Raw genomic sequence first — 13,185 nt, 5'->3', positions numbered from 1 at the left:
AAAAAAAAAAAAAAAGAAAAGTAGCTACTGCAGAAATAGCTCCACAGCTAGCCAGACATTTCCTTTCAACCCTGCAAGGACCTTACCATCCCTCAAAAAGTTATCTGGGTACTTCCTTAGAAGATCAGAACTTCTACAGTTACGTGAAGGACAAGACTGCACAGAGTACAGTAGCATCTTACAGACTAGGAAAACTCAAATGGAAGACATCAGTTCATGGTCTCTTCAAGCTCAGTGCATTTAAATTCACATCTCATGACCACCTCCACTGCTAGGCTAGAGGCAAATTTAGTACGAGAAAGATCTTCCAGCCCATATGTTTCAACTGATAATGAACATCCAATATGGACAAAATAAGAACCAGAATGTGCAAACAAAAGCGTAGTGAACAGAACGTTAGGCGAGGAGGTAGGAATTCCTCAGGGTTTGTTTCCTCCTCTGTAGATGTTTGATACAGTGAGTACAAACTAGAATACAGCTATGTGTTCTAGCACTTCCTCAGGCTGCAGGGCAAAGTTTTGTTCAGGACAACCTAGCTCTGTCCACACAGACTAGAAATTCAAGGCACCTTTCTTGGCTCCAGATTTCACACTAATAACCAATGCCTTAGAGTCAGGCACGGCAATACCAAAGTCCTTTATCAGATCTAGCCCCACTTCTAAAAACTTCTCTTCTCCACAGCAGAAGTGTCGACCAACCACTGAAACATCTAGCTCAGATTTACAAGTATCACATTGCAAGTGGAAAGTACGGATCCAACTTTCCAAACTATTGTGTTTGGTTTTAAAGTGTTACATAATTTACTTTTCAGTAACTCTCAGCTTTTGTTTGTAGGAAAAAGGGAACTGCAGCATGAAAGATATGCCTTACCAGTTTACATATGCAGATACACACATCATAATAAAACAAGACTAGCTTCTGAAAATACTAGGTTTTATTCACACCCCAGTGGTAAACAATAACCTTAATATGATGACTAGCTTTCTTTCGTAGATCACTATGTCACATAAAATACAAAACCCATAGCATAAACAAGCTGACAGTTATGAATGTTTAATGTGGTCTCATTGGAAATTAAACAAGTCATACTAGTCTTCTCAAGTAGTCAAATTCAAAACGCATCATCATCTCCTAGTTAGTACAAGTCACTGCCATTTCTATAACAAAGTAATGAAGGCACAGCTAGTGCAAGCAGACTTAAACCCGTTCAGACTACTGGGCTGAAAAATACTTTGGTTGGTTCTTCAGGAGAGAGTTTTCTCTAAACAAATATTGGTCTCAGTTAACAGTTCTGATAATCTTCACAGCTGCAGTCTAATAGCTACATGACAAAGACTTCACAAGAACCAAACTATGTAGCAATGAATTAACATTCATGCTTTAGGGGAATTACTGCATTCTACATATTGGCAGAAAATTATACTGTTAAAATGCTAGGTAGATTGAACCTACATTTTAAACTGGTTCTTATGTGTTTGATTTCTTTTTTTAACAAATTGATTACTTAATTCTACCAAGATACAAAACATAAGGCTGTAAGTAACTAATAGTTGTGTTTAGGCTATTACAGTGCAGGTAATCCTCAAGGCCACATACACACTGCTTCACTGCTGCTTGCATTCTGCTGGGTTTTGATCCTTCTGTTGAGAAAAAAGGAAATAGCATTTTACAGATATCAGTGTTTTAAAATAACTTTTAATATTGCTAGGCATACTTTCTCAAGTTCCACTATTCAGTTTCTTCTTTCACCTTTCTCCTTATACTAATTGCCCAGTACTAGTAATACCGCTGTCTCTGGATGTGGCAACATCCACAGCGCATTTATTTCCGCTTTGTTAGTGTGTAGGTATGTGATCCAGAACAAAAATCTGTTCAGAACCAAGCATGGATACCCTGAAAGACACTAGAACTGGAAAAAGGAGGAGGAGCTACGCGTAGTAACAAATAACCCAGCGCAGAAGCAGCATCAACGCCTTCTACACATTTTGAGGCAAAAGAACCTTCCTGTGGTCAGTAAGAAGAGCACAGCCTTACTCCAGGAGCCACTGCAGAGCAAATGATATGAAACACCAAATCATGGTACGTTCTTAACACTCTGGAAACAGCTTTTGCTATAAATTCCAGTTGTTAGAAAATTCTAACATGGAAAATTTCTTGTGTTTCAATGTAACAGACAGCCAACAATATCTCACAGTAATATGGCAAACTAAGCAACAGGCTTTCTGGGGACAGAGTTCATCTGCAAGTTTTACTCCAGTATCTCAGTCTGGATAGTTATTGTAGGACCAGAGTGCTTTAATAAATTCAGCTGGCTTTCAGCCTGTGATCAGCTTACAACTATTTATTCTTATGTCAACACGCTGTAGTACCACTACTGTCTCTGGCCCTTTGGCAATTGTCTCTGAAACTGAACATGGAATCTTGCCCTTTCACAGTCCTGTTTAGCCTAGAAAAGCAATCCAAAATGGTGGAAGCAAGAAGCCCATCTTGCAGCTGTTTCATTTTGATTCCAAAACTTTCTCGAATAGGAAGCAATCTGCATACGCTATAGCAGATGAGTCATCACCAACAGGCTGTACATTGTGATTAACAGTTCTATACCCTACATCTTTCTAGGTACAATGCTAAGACTGTGTAATTCTTTCAATAGTACTTTGATTGTAGCTCAAACCATTCCTGCTGAAAAACATGCTGCCTCCTCATTTGAAACTGCATGCACATTTCACAGCAGGCATTTTCAGTTCACATGGACTTCATTTTCAAGACTGCAACTTTCACCTACCACCATTAAATGCCTTCAGGTGGCCAAAAACGTCTTTCCCTCAGCTAGGAAAAAGCTATGAATTGAGTGGCTCTCAATCACTTTTCCAGCAAACTGAGCCTGACTAGTGATTTGCTCTTCCCATGGAGTAAGAAAGCTGACAGTTGCTCTTGCCTGTTCATGTTTTAGTACTTGGCGGTACACGCATTTTGGAACCTTGACTTCTGCTACCCCAAGGACTAAAAGTCTTGCTATTATCTAACCTGAAAAAACCTCAGTTTCATACTCTGCTGGCAAAATCTGTGCCAGAGTCAGCTTGTGACAAGTTCCCCAAAATTGAACCTGGATTATGCAGTTCTCTGCATGTCCTTACAACCATTATAGAACATTTTCATCATTAGCAGCAACCTACTGCAAGGCAAGTTTACAGAAAACCAAGCCTGACTGATTTCAGCGCTCAAAGCCAGAAGTTACTTTTACAAAATGATCCTCAGAGAAAGAACTTTAAAAAAGTTGCTCTACCAGTATTAGTCTGTCAGAACTGGGACTGAAACAGCCTCAGCCAAAACACACTCACCACAGAACTGCTGATTAAACATTTAAACTAAAAAAATCAAGATTTAACCTACATAAAATTTCAAGTGCATGTATGCATACATGCACTTCTCACATGCTTTTTAATTCCTTACCTTTGGGTCATAATCAGGATCGTTTTCTTCATCTGCTTCTTCTTCCCCCTCCTGAAAGAAAACACTTGTTTATATTTCTCTAGCTTACCTACATTCAGCTTCCTGAGACATTTTCAAGAAAATTAAGATTAAAGTATACTCTTACATACGTTAATTACCACTTCAAGCATCTTGTATTAGCTTGCCCTCCACAAAGCACATTATCTTTTGACATCATGTGCAACTTAATTTGCAGCATACCTTAGGGTTGTCTTAGCTTGGTTTGTTTTTTTTGTTGTTTTTTGTTTTGTTTAGTTTTTTTTCTTTAAATATTCACCCTCGATCCACAAAAAGAGGTGTTGTCTTGCATTCGTAAGTAAAACAATGCCCAGAGCATTCAAAAACTAAAGGAACTCTTATTCCAGACAAATTACAAAAGGGAAAGAAACTATCTAAATCAAGGCCATCTGTCAGCTTACCTCATCATCTGCCTCTTCACCTTCTTCATCATACTAGGAGAGAAAATAAATGGTTTTGATAGTGTCATAAGTGCAGCCATTTATGGCTCAAGTACAGCCAGATAACTCAAGTAGATGCCAGAGACCACACTGTCTTGTGCTCTAAGAGAACCTCCTATATCTGACAGATGTAAAAATACTTTATGGTTCAACATCAGTAATGTTCAACCTCTTAAGCTACGCTCTGGTAGAGAAAACAGAATTGCTTCCTGTGTGCAATACTGGAAGAGATTATTGTACTGTGGTAAGCCTTCTGGCCAGCAGGGAGACTCAAAGCCAGAGGCAATCCCTACAGTCAGTCAGTTCCCTCTTCCACCTCCCCCAGCCAAGGCTTTGGACTAAGGGCTATTATTTTACTTCCTAAAAATTAATTTTAAGGCAGAACTTATCTAAGCTATTTAACTATCAAACTGTCCTCACTTGTGCAGAGGCAGTGGAAAGAATCTTTCACTTGTATAAAGTTCTGGGGTTTTGTGGTTTGTTTTTCAAGCTCAGCTCCTTTAAAGCACTTAAGTCAAGCTTCTGCAGAGCATGCTTTGAACGTATTTATCTATCATTCTCTAATAAGAGTGCCCTCCTGAAAGGATCAGTCTTACATCTCAAGTATCACTATAAGCACAAAGAACAAGCCGAGCAGCTAGACAGACAGGCTAATTTGATCTCTGGCAGCTCATTATAGTTCTACCAAAGTATTCGGTACGCCACTCTAGGAATGTCTCATACACAAAGTTCTACTCTGACATCCTGTAAATGTTCAGCTTCTACCACTACTTTTGCCACAAAACTCTGAAGTCACTACTTCAAAGATTAATTATTTTTGTGCTGCTCTTTACTGAACATTCTGAAGCTCAGCTCAAACTAACACGGGTACATCCCATTCTAAGAATATCAACATTATAAGTCAAAAATTACCCAAAGTCTTTAAGCAGCATTATTTCAATGTTTTTAGCATTTTGAAAGAACATTGTACTTACATCATCATCGTCATCTTCAATAGCTTCTCCTGTGAAGTACAATACTGATCGGGGGACTATACGTTCACGCAAGAAATGACCTATTTCAAAGTCTGCAGCAAGGATTGCCTCAGCATCGTCATCCTGCGCAAGACAACATTATTTCCTGAGCCAGAAGCTGATAACTACTTTTGACACAAAACCACAAGTTGCACAGACTGCGATGTGGCCAGATTTATACAAATCCCATATGCTGACTTTTTTGGTTCAATACTTGCATTGAAATCATGGACCCAAGTTTTACATTAAGCAGCCTACTGGCATTACGCTGCTTCTTCAAGTAAGCTTAATTATACAAAATTTTGCAGTTTAAGTTTTATTCTTCCCCCATCCCCAACTTGCTTTTGTTCTAAGTAGAAAAATTGTTTAACATCTCCCACACACAGGCTTTCCGTTCATATGTACAATACCCTTAAGAACCAAACACTAGCCAGGTGAGCCTATCCAACTAAAGATTTTACAAACTACTTTTGATTCCTAAAGTACATCTCCTTCAAGGTTCCCAATAAGCAAGCCACTGTGAAGCACATGAACACTTAAAACTCCGCTTTGATCCAATCCCAGGTTTTCAATCCTTCTGTTTACATACCAAGTGTTCTGCTGTCTCCCATCTGAGAAGTTATCTTCAATTCAAAAGGCTTCTTTTTTTAAGACTATGAACATACAGCTTTTGCTGTCCATGCTAACTGGAGTTCTAATAGCACGCTTCTGGGCTTTAATCACATTTCTCACTCAAGCTGCATAATGGATTCAGCACTCTTAAGTGTTTTTTGGTAGTTTTTCTCCTTACAAAAACATGGCTTATTTCCAGTTTTCTACTAGTGAGCACACAGAAGAGCGGGCTCTTGTAGTTTTATATTCTTGTTTTATTACTTTCTCTGAGAATTAATAGCTTGAGAAATTTTTAACAGCAGAAAATACAAACCAGATACATGCAGCCACTAGAGCAGATCATCCAAACAATGCCCGAATGGAGAGACTTCAACTCTACCCATTAGACCAAAGACTAATAACAAAGATCATTACATCTGTACCACTGCTAGCAATTTACGAGGTAGCTTTCAGGAAGGATAAGCTGGTTAAAGTTTACTCTACCACCCAACTCAACAAATACTCCTTCTAAAAAAGAAAAACTTAAACACTATTCATCACAAGTATTCTCAGTTAAATACAGAAACAGTTGAAGCTGAAGCTGCTTAACAAATTCCCAAACAATTTCAACCAACACTGTATATACAAAGGCATGCATTCTTCTACTGGAGTATCCCCTCCACCACCATATTTTAAATAAGCCTACTTACCAGGTCACCACTTTCAGGAACTGTAGAAAAAAGAGAAGAAACAAGTGAGTGAAGTACATACTACATTTAAAGTTAGTGCAGATAAACTAATGTTCAGTTTACCTTCAGGAGGACTAAAGAAGTTGAAGAAGGAGTCATTGGAAACAGTTTTTGTCACTGTCCTAACTGTTCCGCGACCCTTATGTTTCTGCTTCTTCTTAATGGTTTTCAAAGTAACATTCTTTCCTTTTTTCCAGTCTATTTGGCAACTGAAGGAGAAAGAAAAAACACCCCACAGCTGTGGCTTGGTGCCATTCCACTTGTTACAGATACCTACTATCACAACTGCAAGGGATACAGTGAATATAAAATATTAAGGTAGTATTTATTCCATGCTATCTTTTCATTAGTTTATATGTTGAGAACAAGAGTAACAAGTTCATTTTAGGACTGAAGTGTTTTCATCCAAGAGTTTCTCCTTTCCCACCCTATCTCTGAAATGCTAGATTTCATTAGCTACCAAGTTCTACTTAGCTTCCTACCAAAGAACAGCATCACACCAGTTTCAGAGCTACCTATCCATTATAAAGTAATGTCATATTTCATCATGTTAGTAATATGCCAAGGTTTACCGCACCTATCATTGTAATTAATAAGTCCTTAAAATAATGCAGTCAGCACATGTGCAAGTTTTGGTTAATTTTTTTAGTTGTTAGTTTGTGGGGGTTTTGCCTTTTGTTTATTTTGGGGTTTTGTTTGGTCAGGTTTTGTTGGGTTTTTATAGATCTATTCTGCTTACTGAGCACAGGCTTCTCACTCAAAGAATTCTGGGGACATGTAAATGAAGAAGTCACATCAATTAAGACCGTCCACATTTGCAAAAGCTTCTGATTAGATTCCTTTAAAGACTCTGAGGAAGGGGGTGAGTTGTTTTAGGATAAGAAGAGGCTGTCTTAGTTAAAAGACAAAAGAAGAACTAGAAATAAATCATTTTCACATAAGCAGAGCATCATCTTACAACAACCTCTGCCAGGATTTGTTTTTGAAAAACAGTCTAAACGGAGGAAGACAAAACACTTTGGTCAAAGCTACTCAAGCACTTATGGCTAAATCTTACAGGACGTTTGCAGAAAAATGTGACATTAATTGACTGGGGAATGAAGTGGTAAAAAAAAGTCAGTATCAGCAACTGCAGATTAACAGATGGGTAAAACCAACCCTGCCCATGCAGTGACAGGCTCTAAGTTAGCTACCAGATCACTCAGAAGAGCAGTCAGAACACTGAAGAGAAATTAACACTAAAACAACTGAACAGGCTGTGATGCATAGAGCCCTGATGTACATCCTTCTGTTCCCCAGAAAAGGGACACGTACAAAATAAAGAGATTACTTAGTGTGAGAAATAACAGCTAATTTAGAAGAAAAGACATCGAGAAAGGAGTGTGGCAGCTCTGTAAAATCATGAGGAACCTTGGGAGTTAATTGGAGCTCACAGTTCTCCACTTCTCAAATAGATCAACTGAAACACTCAGAAGCAAACATTCAACACTTACAAAACAAACTGGACAACTACAATATAGAAAGTACAACTGGAACAGACTTCCCAAAATGCTGCATGTTATCAGAAATACAAAAGATTAAAAGTGATCAAATTTTGAAAAAGCTATCAAGCCTACAAGATGGTAACATCATCCACCTTCCAGTTCAGCTTCAGCCACTGCAGAACAGTATTTCTAGATAAATACTGATTAGATTTTTTATTTATATGCATATATTATATATACTTATAAATGATATAAATATATAGTTTTATATGTTGTATTGAAGTTACTGAAAACACTGATGTTTAATACCTCAAAAAAAAGTCAAAAAACTCAAGTTGAACCCAGCTGTTTACAAGTTACTAGATAGCAATATCTTTTCCAGCACCTTCCCAAGATGCTGTAAGACTACAGCTGCATAATGCTAAGGAACAAATTGTTACATTGTCATTTAAGCTGCTGATTAGCACTTACCCTGTGCAACCCATGATCTCCGGTCCATCAAAAGAGAAGGGATCAGAATCATCTGGCTCTGACCTCATTCTATACGTCTTTGTCAATACTTCGTTTGTGAAGTAGTCATTTGGTTCAAAATGAAATTCTAATGTGAAACTCTTAAAAAGAATTGCAGAGCAACAACTTTAGCAATTTAGCAACACATACCCTGAACTTCTAAATACATAAAATCCAAAACCAAAAATACACACGCAACAGAATATATCCATCTCCTCCAATAATGAAATGACATACATATGTAACTCATTCTAAAATTTGCTGCCCAAGCTATACAACAAATCTTCAAATGTTTTCATTTACCATGTTGATCTTGTGCTTATTAGTCAATAAACTGCTTGCAGTAACGACACAAGATCTCCCAGTGTACAGCTTTCCTGGTGCTAACGTATAGAGAGAACTTGTAAATTTAAAATACTAAAACTTAGCAAGCTATCTGATTTCTGGCATGGAAATTATATCCAGTTATAACAATTATACAAAAAGTGCCTGAAGGTATAAAAATTTGAAGGTGAAATGTAGTCGTCAGATATTAAGGTCAAGTTATTAACTCATCAGAATTGGAAGGTTAAATTAAATATAAACTAATTCATATGATACTGCAAGACTAGTACTGGTCCTTCTAGTGTTTTTCAGAAAACAAGAAGTAGCTGCGTATTTCTCATGATTCTCATAAGACAACTGGCTACCACAGACCATGCTACTAACATACAAATAATCTTAAGCTAACACAAAAGTAATCTTGTTTGATAGGTTAAACTAACCATAGGCTGTCCAACTTCTGAAAATTTCACTTTTATGTCTTTTAAGTGTTTCAGGATAGGTTCATCATGTTCCTGTAAAGAAAACACAGTTTATTCATTTTTCATAGCATTAAACTGTACACAGATTTAAGACCCCGCAGAGATAAAAAGCCGTATTTAGAATGAGCTTTACAGAAGCCAAGAACCTTGTGAACAGCACTGAAACCCTTTCATGAACATGACCAGCAGATGGCAACAATGGCTGTAGAGAGTTTCCACTGCAGTACACAACTTAAATCCACCGCAGAAACACCAAGTACAGTTTTTAGCAATATCTAATACGTATCTCATACACACACTCCTATAAGCACAGAAAGTACGGTAGAATAAGCTCAACAAGTGACACAGTAAGAAGGTATTTCAGAGCGTTCTGTGCTCTTACCTGAATAAAGTACCAGAGGTGACATCCAAGTACTTGTCCCATTTTAGCTCTCCAGACATACCAAGTAATGTACTGTTTCTACTCCTTTCTTAAGGACATTTGGATTAAGTACTAACACAACTTCAAACAAGCCTGGACCACCACCTACCTGAACCATATCACTGAGCAAGTCCACGTTCTTGAACACTGTCAGCCAAAACTCGGGAATTCCTTTAGGGTCTTCTTTTTCTTCATCTTTTTTTTCCTCTTCAAGCTTGGCTTTCTCTTTCATTTCCTCCTTAATGGAATAAAAATGTTAGTTTTTCTTAATTTAAAAGAGCACCCACAAGGTTTGTTAACAGTTTTATGTTGATACCAGTACAGATGAAATTTCATGTGCATGCTTTAAGCAATCATTAAGAATTATTATCATTATTATTAGCAAGTAATCATTATGCACCCAAAATGTTTTTCAACTTTAGTTACTGTATTGAATTTTGTTTCATGCCAAAGCTTGAGATATTGATGAGAACCGATCAAGATACTCACTGAAATTTCTTCTTCAACATCTGCTTTCCATTCACATTCTTCCTCTGTAGGTTCATAAATGGCATTGATGATTTCACTTCGCTGGAAGATTAGACCAAGAATATTTTCACATTTCCTAGTCATTGCAACCAGCAATGCCCTAATCAATAAATTCCTAATCCTAAATTTACACAATTAGCAATACATTAACTATTTATCAAAACTTTTTCTTCTAGCCCTGAAGACAACTCAGCAGTTACGAGCCTTTCAACACAATAAAGTAAGTACCAAAGTTCCAGGAAGGTTACCACATCATCTGACATCTGCTCAGTTAACAAGATGAGGACTAGTATACTGAAGTGGGTTTGGTAACCATGGAACAGATCGAACCTTTCTCCCGCTGAACCTTAGTTGATATTCACATGAATGGTAAAACTGTATCATTGAATCGAATGGGCACATATGAGAATACGTAATTCAGAACATGCATAAGCCGTCAGTTTATCTTCCCTTGTGTTTTAGCTAAAACTTTTAAGTACAAATCAGATGAGCATTAAAATACCTTGTCAAATAAGGGCTGATAGAGAGCAGCATACTTTCTTTCCAGTTCATGAACTTCCTCATAGAACTTTGCTTCTATCTGTGCACACTGAACTTGAAGGTTCTTGAGAGCATTCACACGTCTTTTAACAACTTTAGGCAAGCTGAAAAATTCAGTGATAGAACTGTTACTAACACTGCATTCTAAGCACATACTGACCCCACCTTAACCAGTCCCCTTGCAAGTTAACCAGCTTCAACCAAAACAGATTTTACACTCTACTTTAAGCTTTAGAAAGCTGTACAAATCAAAACTATGTCCCGCTGTACTATGAGGACTGAAACTGCTAGCACAGGCTCTTAAACTGAGGCTTAAACTCAGTGAGAGCCAGAATATTCCGAACACCTGAGTCAATCACAAGACAAACTTGTGCAATAAAACTTCATACTAAAAACATGTTCTACACTATCAATGAACAGCATAGTATATTCATATGATTGAGCATAATTAAGAAAGGTCTTACCACTAATTGGCTTAGTTTTATGAAAGAAAGTTCAAGACAATTGAGTTGCTCTTTGCTAAGGAAATTCATCTTCAAAACTCACGTTTTTGTTTCAATGAGGAAAGAAGCTCAGTACCAGAACTAACAGCCAATTAAGTAGCAAGTTCAGTTAGTTCAAGAAAAAAGCATTAAGGAAGAAAATTAATTTGACCACACAGAGAAGTCCCTACATCAACTTCCCACTTAACGCTGCATGCATGTATCTAGACTGAGAGTATTGGTCCTACCAATTGCGTACAAAGCACTATGGTATTTCTAAGAGGTAGTGCCATACACGCAGGATGTCCAACTCCAGTATGTCAGAGTAAAGATTTTAACCCCTTTATTAGAGAATCTAGAATCTCTTGCATGTGTCAAATCTATCTCTCATTACAGTCCATACCAACTAGTTCAAATTTCTTAATTTTTACATCCACTACCTTTATAGACTCTTTAATTTAAAAAAAGTACAAGTACAGCAATGGCAATACAACCTGTTGCTCTGAATACAAGCCACTAGTGCACGTTATGATCACAGAAGACAACCTCCTGCAAGCAGTTGAGGGCAATTCTATGCTATGAATGTAAGTTTCATTAAATTTATCGTGCACAGGCACAGAGGAATAGGTAAGTTACTGGATAACCGCCAAGCAGTTAGCAGATTCTAAGCCTGAGCAGACAAATGTTTTCCTGGAACCTGTTTAGTTTCCTACCAGCTTATGCATCTAGTTCCTTAACAGCCCACATAACAGGCTTTTAGGATCCCAGATTCCTGCTGACTTCTGTGTCATCTCAGTGTCTAGACCTTGTAGATATATAAGCTCAAAATAATATTTGAGAAGACAGGTATGTAAGAGGCACCTGTAAAGCATGGTTAAGTCAGCATGCATATACTGAGAAAGTGCAGACTCCAGTTACACACATTTTCCAGTTATTTTTGTATCGCAAGTTAGGCAAGCGTTTGGTACAATGGCAAAGTTGCAATGCTTTTGTGATAGAGAATGCACTACTGTACTTGGAACTGATGAAGAAATGGTACAGTATCTCAGAGAGCAGCTGACTAGAAGAATGCCATGTAAATCAATGCTACCACTTTTGTTCACTTCTTAGGCCAAGGACCTGAAAGATTAGTAGAGGCTAATTAACACCTGTTGAAAAACAGAAGAAAAATACTGGGTATAGGAAGCCTGTACTGTACAGTGTCTAGAAGAGAAAGAACCTGGGTATTCCTCTGACACCTTGTTCTTTCTTGGGCCAGTATTTGTCAGGGAAGGCTGGTAGTTAATTGGGCTTTTCTTCCATGCTATCACTTATAACAGGGAAGCGGGATGAGTAGAAGTAGCAGTAGCAGCAATGCCCATTACTCAGTAGCCGCCCCAGTTCAAGTCAATAGCAATGTAGGACCCTATCGCAGCAAGGCAGCTGTAAGCTTTACAGTTCCTGTGGATGTGGTGAAATGTTCATAGACAATTAGAAATTATATAAAAGAGCCAGAAAAGTCTATCTGTTAATGCAGATCAAGTAAAGAAAATTTTAGCAAGACATTGTTGCAAGTTTTGACGCAGAAGGACACCACATGAATGGTCCCCTGATACAACATTCCTAATTTTATTAGCTACTGCGTACATCCTAACCCGAAAATTACTATACTACAGACACTAGGTCTCCAAGTATTAGTCCACACTTAAGATAATTGATGTTTCATGATTAAGGCAAACCTATAAAAGACATTCCAAGAAGCTGGAAAGTGTGCCATATTGTAACTGCAGGGGACAGGTCAGCCACGGTAAATATTTTAGCATTCTTTTCTTCATAAAGGCCTAAATAAAGACTCTTCAATTCCGAGATGCACTACAGACAGACCAACTATATTAGTTTTCCTTCTATCTGAGCACCACAGTAGTTTACGACTACTAATACTACAGACAATACTGTTCAGAAAGTAAAAGAACCATTTATACCACTCTGCTCGCACTGAATAAATACCGTACCTTTCTATATATCCTGTAGATGTTCCTACCAGACCATCAAGTCTTTCCTGAAGGGCTGCAAGAATCTGAGGATTTTGCATCATCTGCACGGTCAACTGCCGAGCTAAATTAAAGAAAATTACATAA

At 37.7% G+C, this 13,185-nt stretch overlaps 1 protein-coding gene across 2 annotated transcripts in view; it reads right to left on the bottom strand.

The window, feature by feature from the left end:
- Positions 1–916: 916 nt before the first annotated feature.
- NAP1L1 (nucleosome assembly protein 1 like 1) overlaps positions 917–13,185 on the bottom strand; it is a 31,325-nt gene continuing 19,056 nt past the window's right edge. The window contains exons 4-15 of one of the 2 annotated variants that reach the window (XM_075428092.1): positions 13,060–13,162; positions 10,549–10,690; positions 10,008–10,088; positions 9,628–9,753; positions 9,059–9,130; positions 8,256–8,395; positions 6,364–6,509; positions 6,262–6,281; positions 4,922–5,044; positions 3,909–3,941; positions 3,451–3,501; positions 917–1,640 (exon numbers count right to left, since the gene is read on the bottom strand). In XM_075428092.1, coding sequence (XP_075284207.1) covers positions 1,605–1,640; positions 3,451–3,501; positions 3,909–3,941; positions 4,922–5,044; positions 6,262–6,281; positions 6,364–6,509; positions 8,256–8,395; positions 9,059–9,130; positions 9,628–9,753; positions 10,008–10,088; positions 10,549–10,690; positions 13,060–13,162 — 1,073 coding nt within the window. In that variant the 3' untranslated portion in view covers positions 917–1,604. Of the gene's footprint in view, positions 1,641–3,450; positions 3,502–3,908; positions 3,942–4,921; positions 5,045–6,261; positions 6,282–6,363; positions 6,510–8,255; positions 8,396–9,058; positions 9,131–9,627; positions 9,757–10,007; positions 10,089–10,548; positions 10,691–13,059; positions 13,163–13,185 lie in introns of both variants that reach the window. The other variant, XM_075428091.1, reaches the window with a different exon arrangement.

Source organism: Opisthocomus hoazin, chromosome 8 (assembly GCF_030867145.1).
Source record: "Opisthocomus hoazin isolate bOpiHoa1 chromosome 8, bOpiHoa1.hap1, whole genome shotgun sequence".
In the NCBI taxonomy this organism is placed as follows: domain Eukaryota; kingdom Metazoa; phylum Chordata; class Aves; order Opisthocomiformes; family Opisthocomidae; genus Opisthocomus; species Opisthocomus hoazin.
The sequence above is the reverse complement of the archived record's forward strand: the minus strand, read 5'-3'. Positions and strand labels throughout refer to the sequence as shown.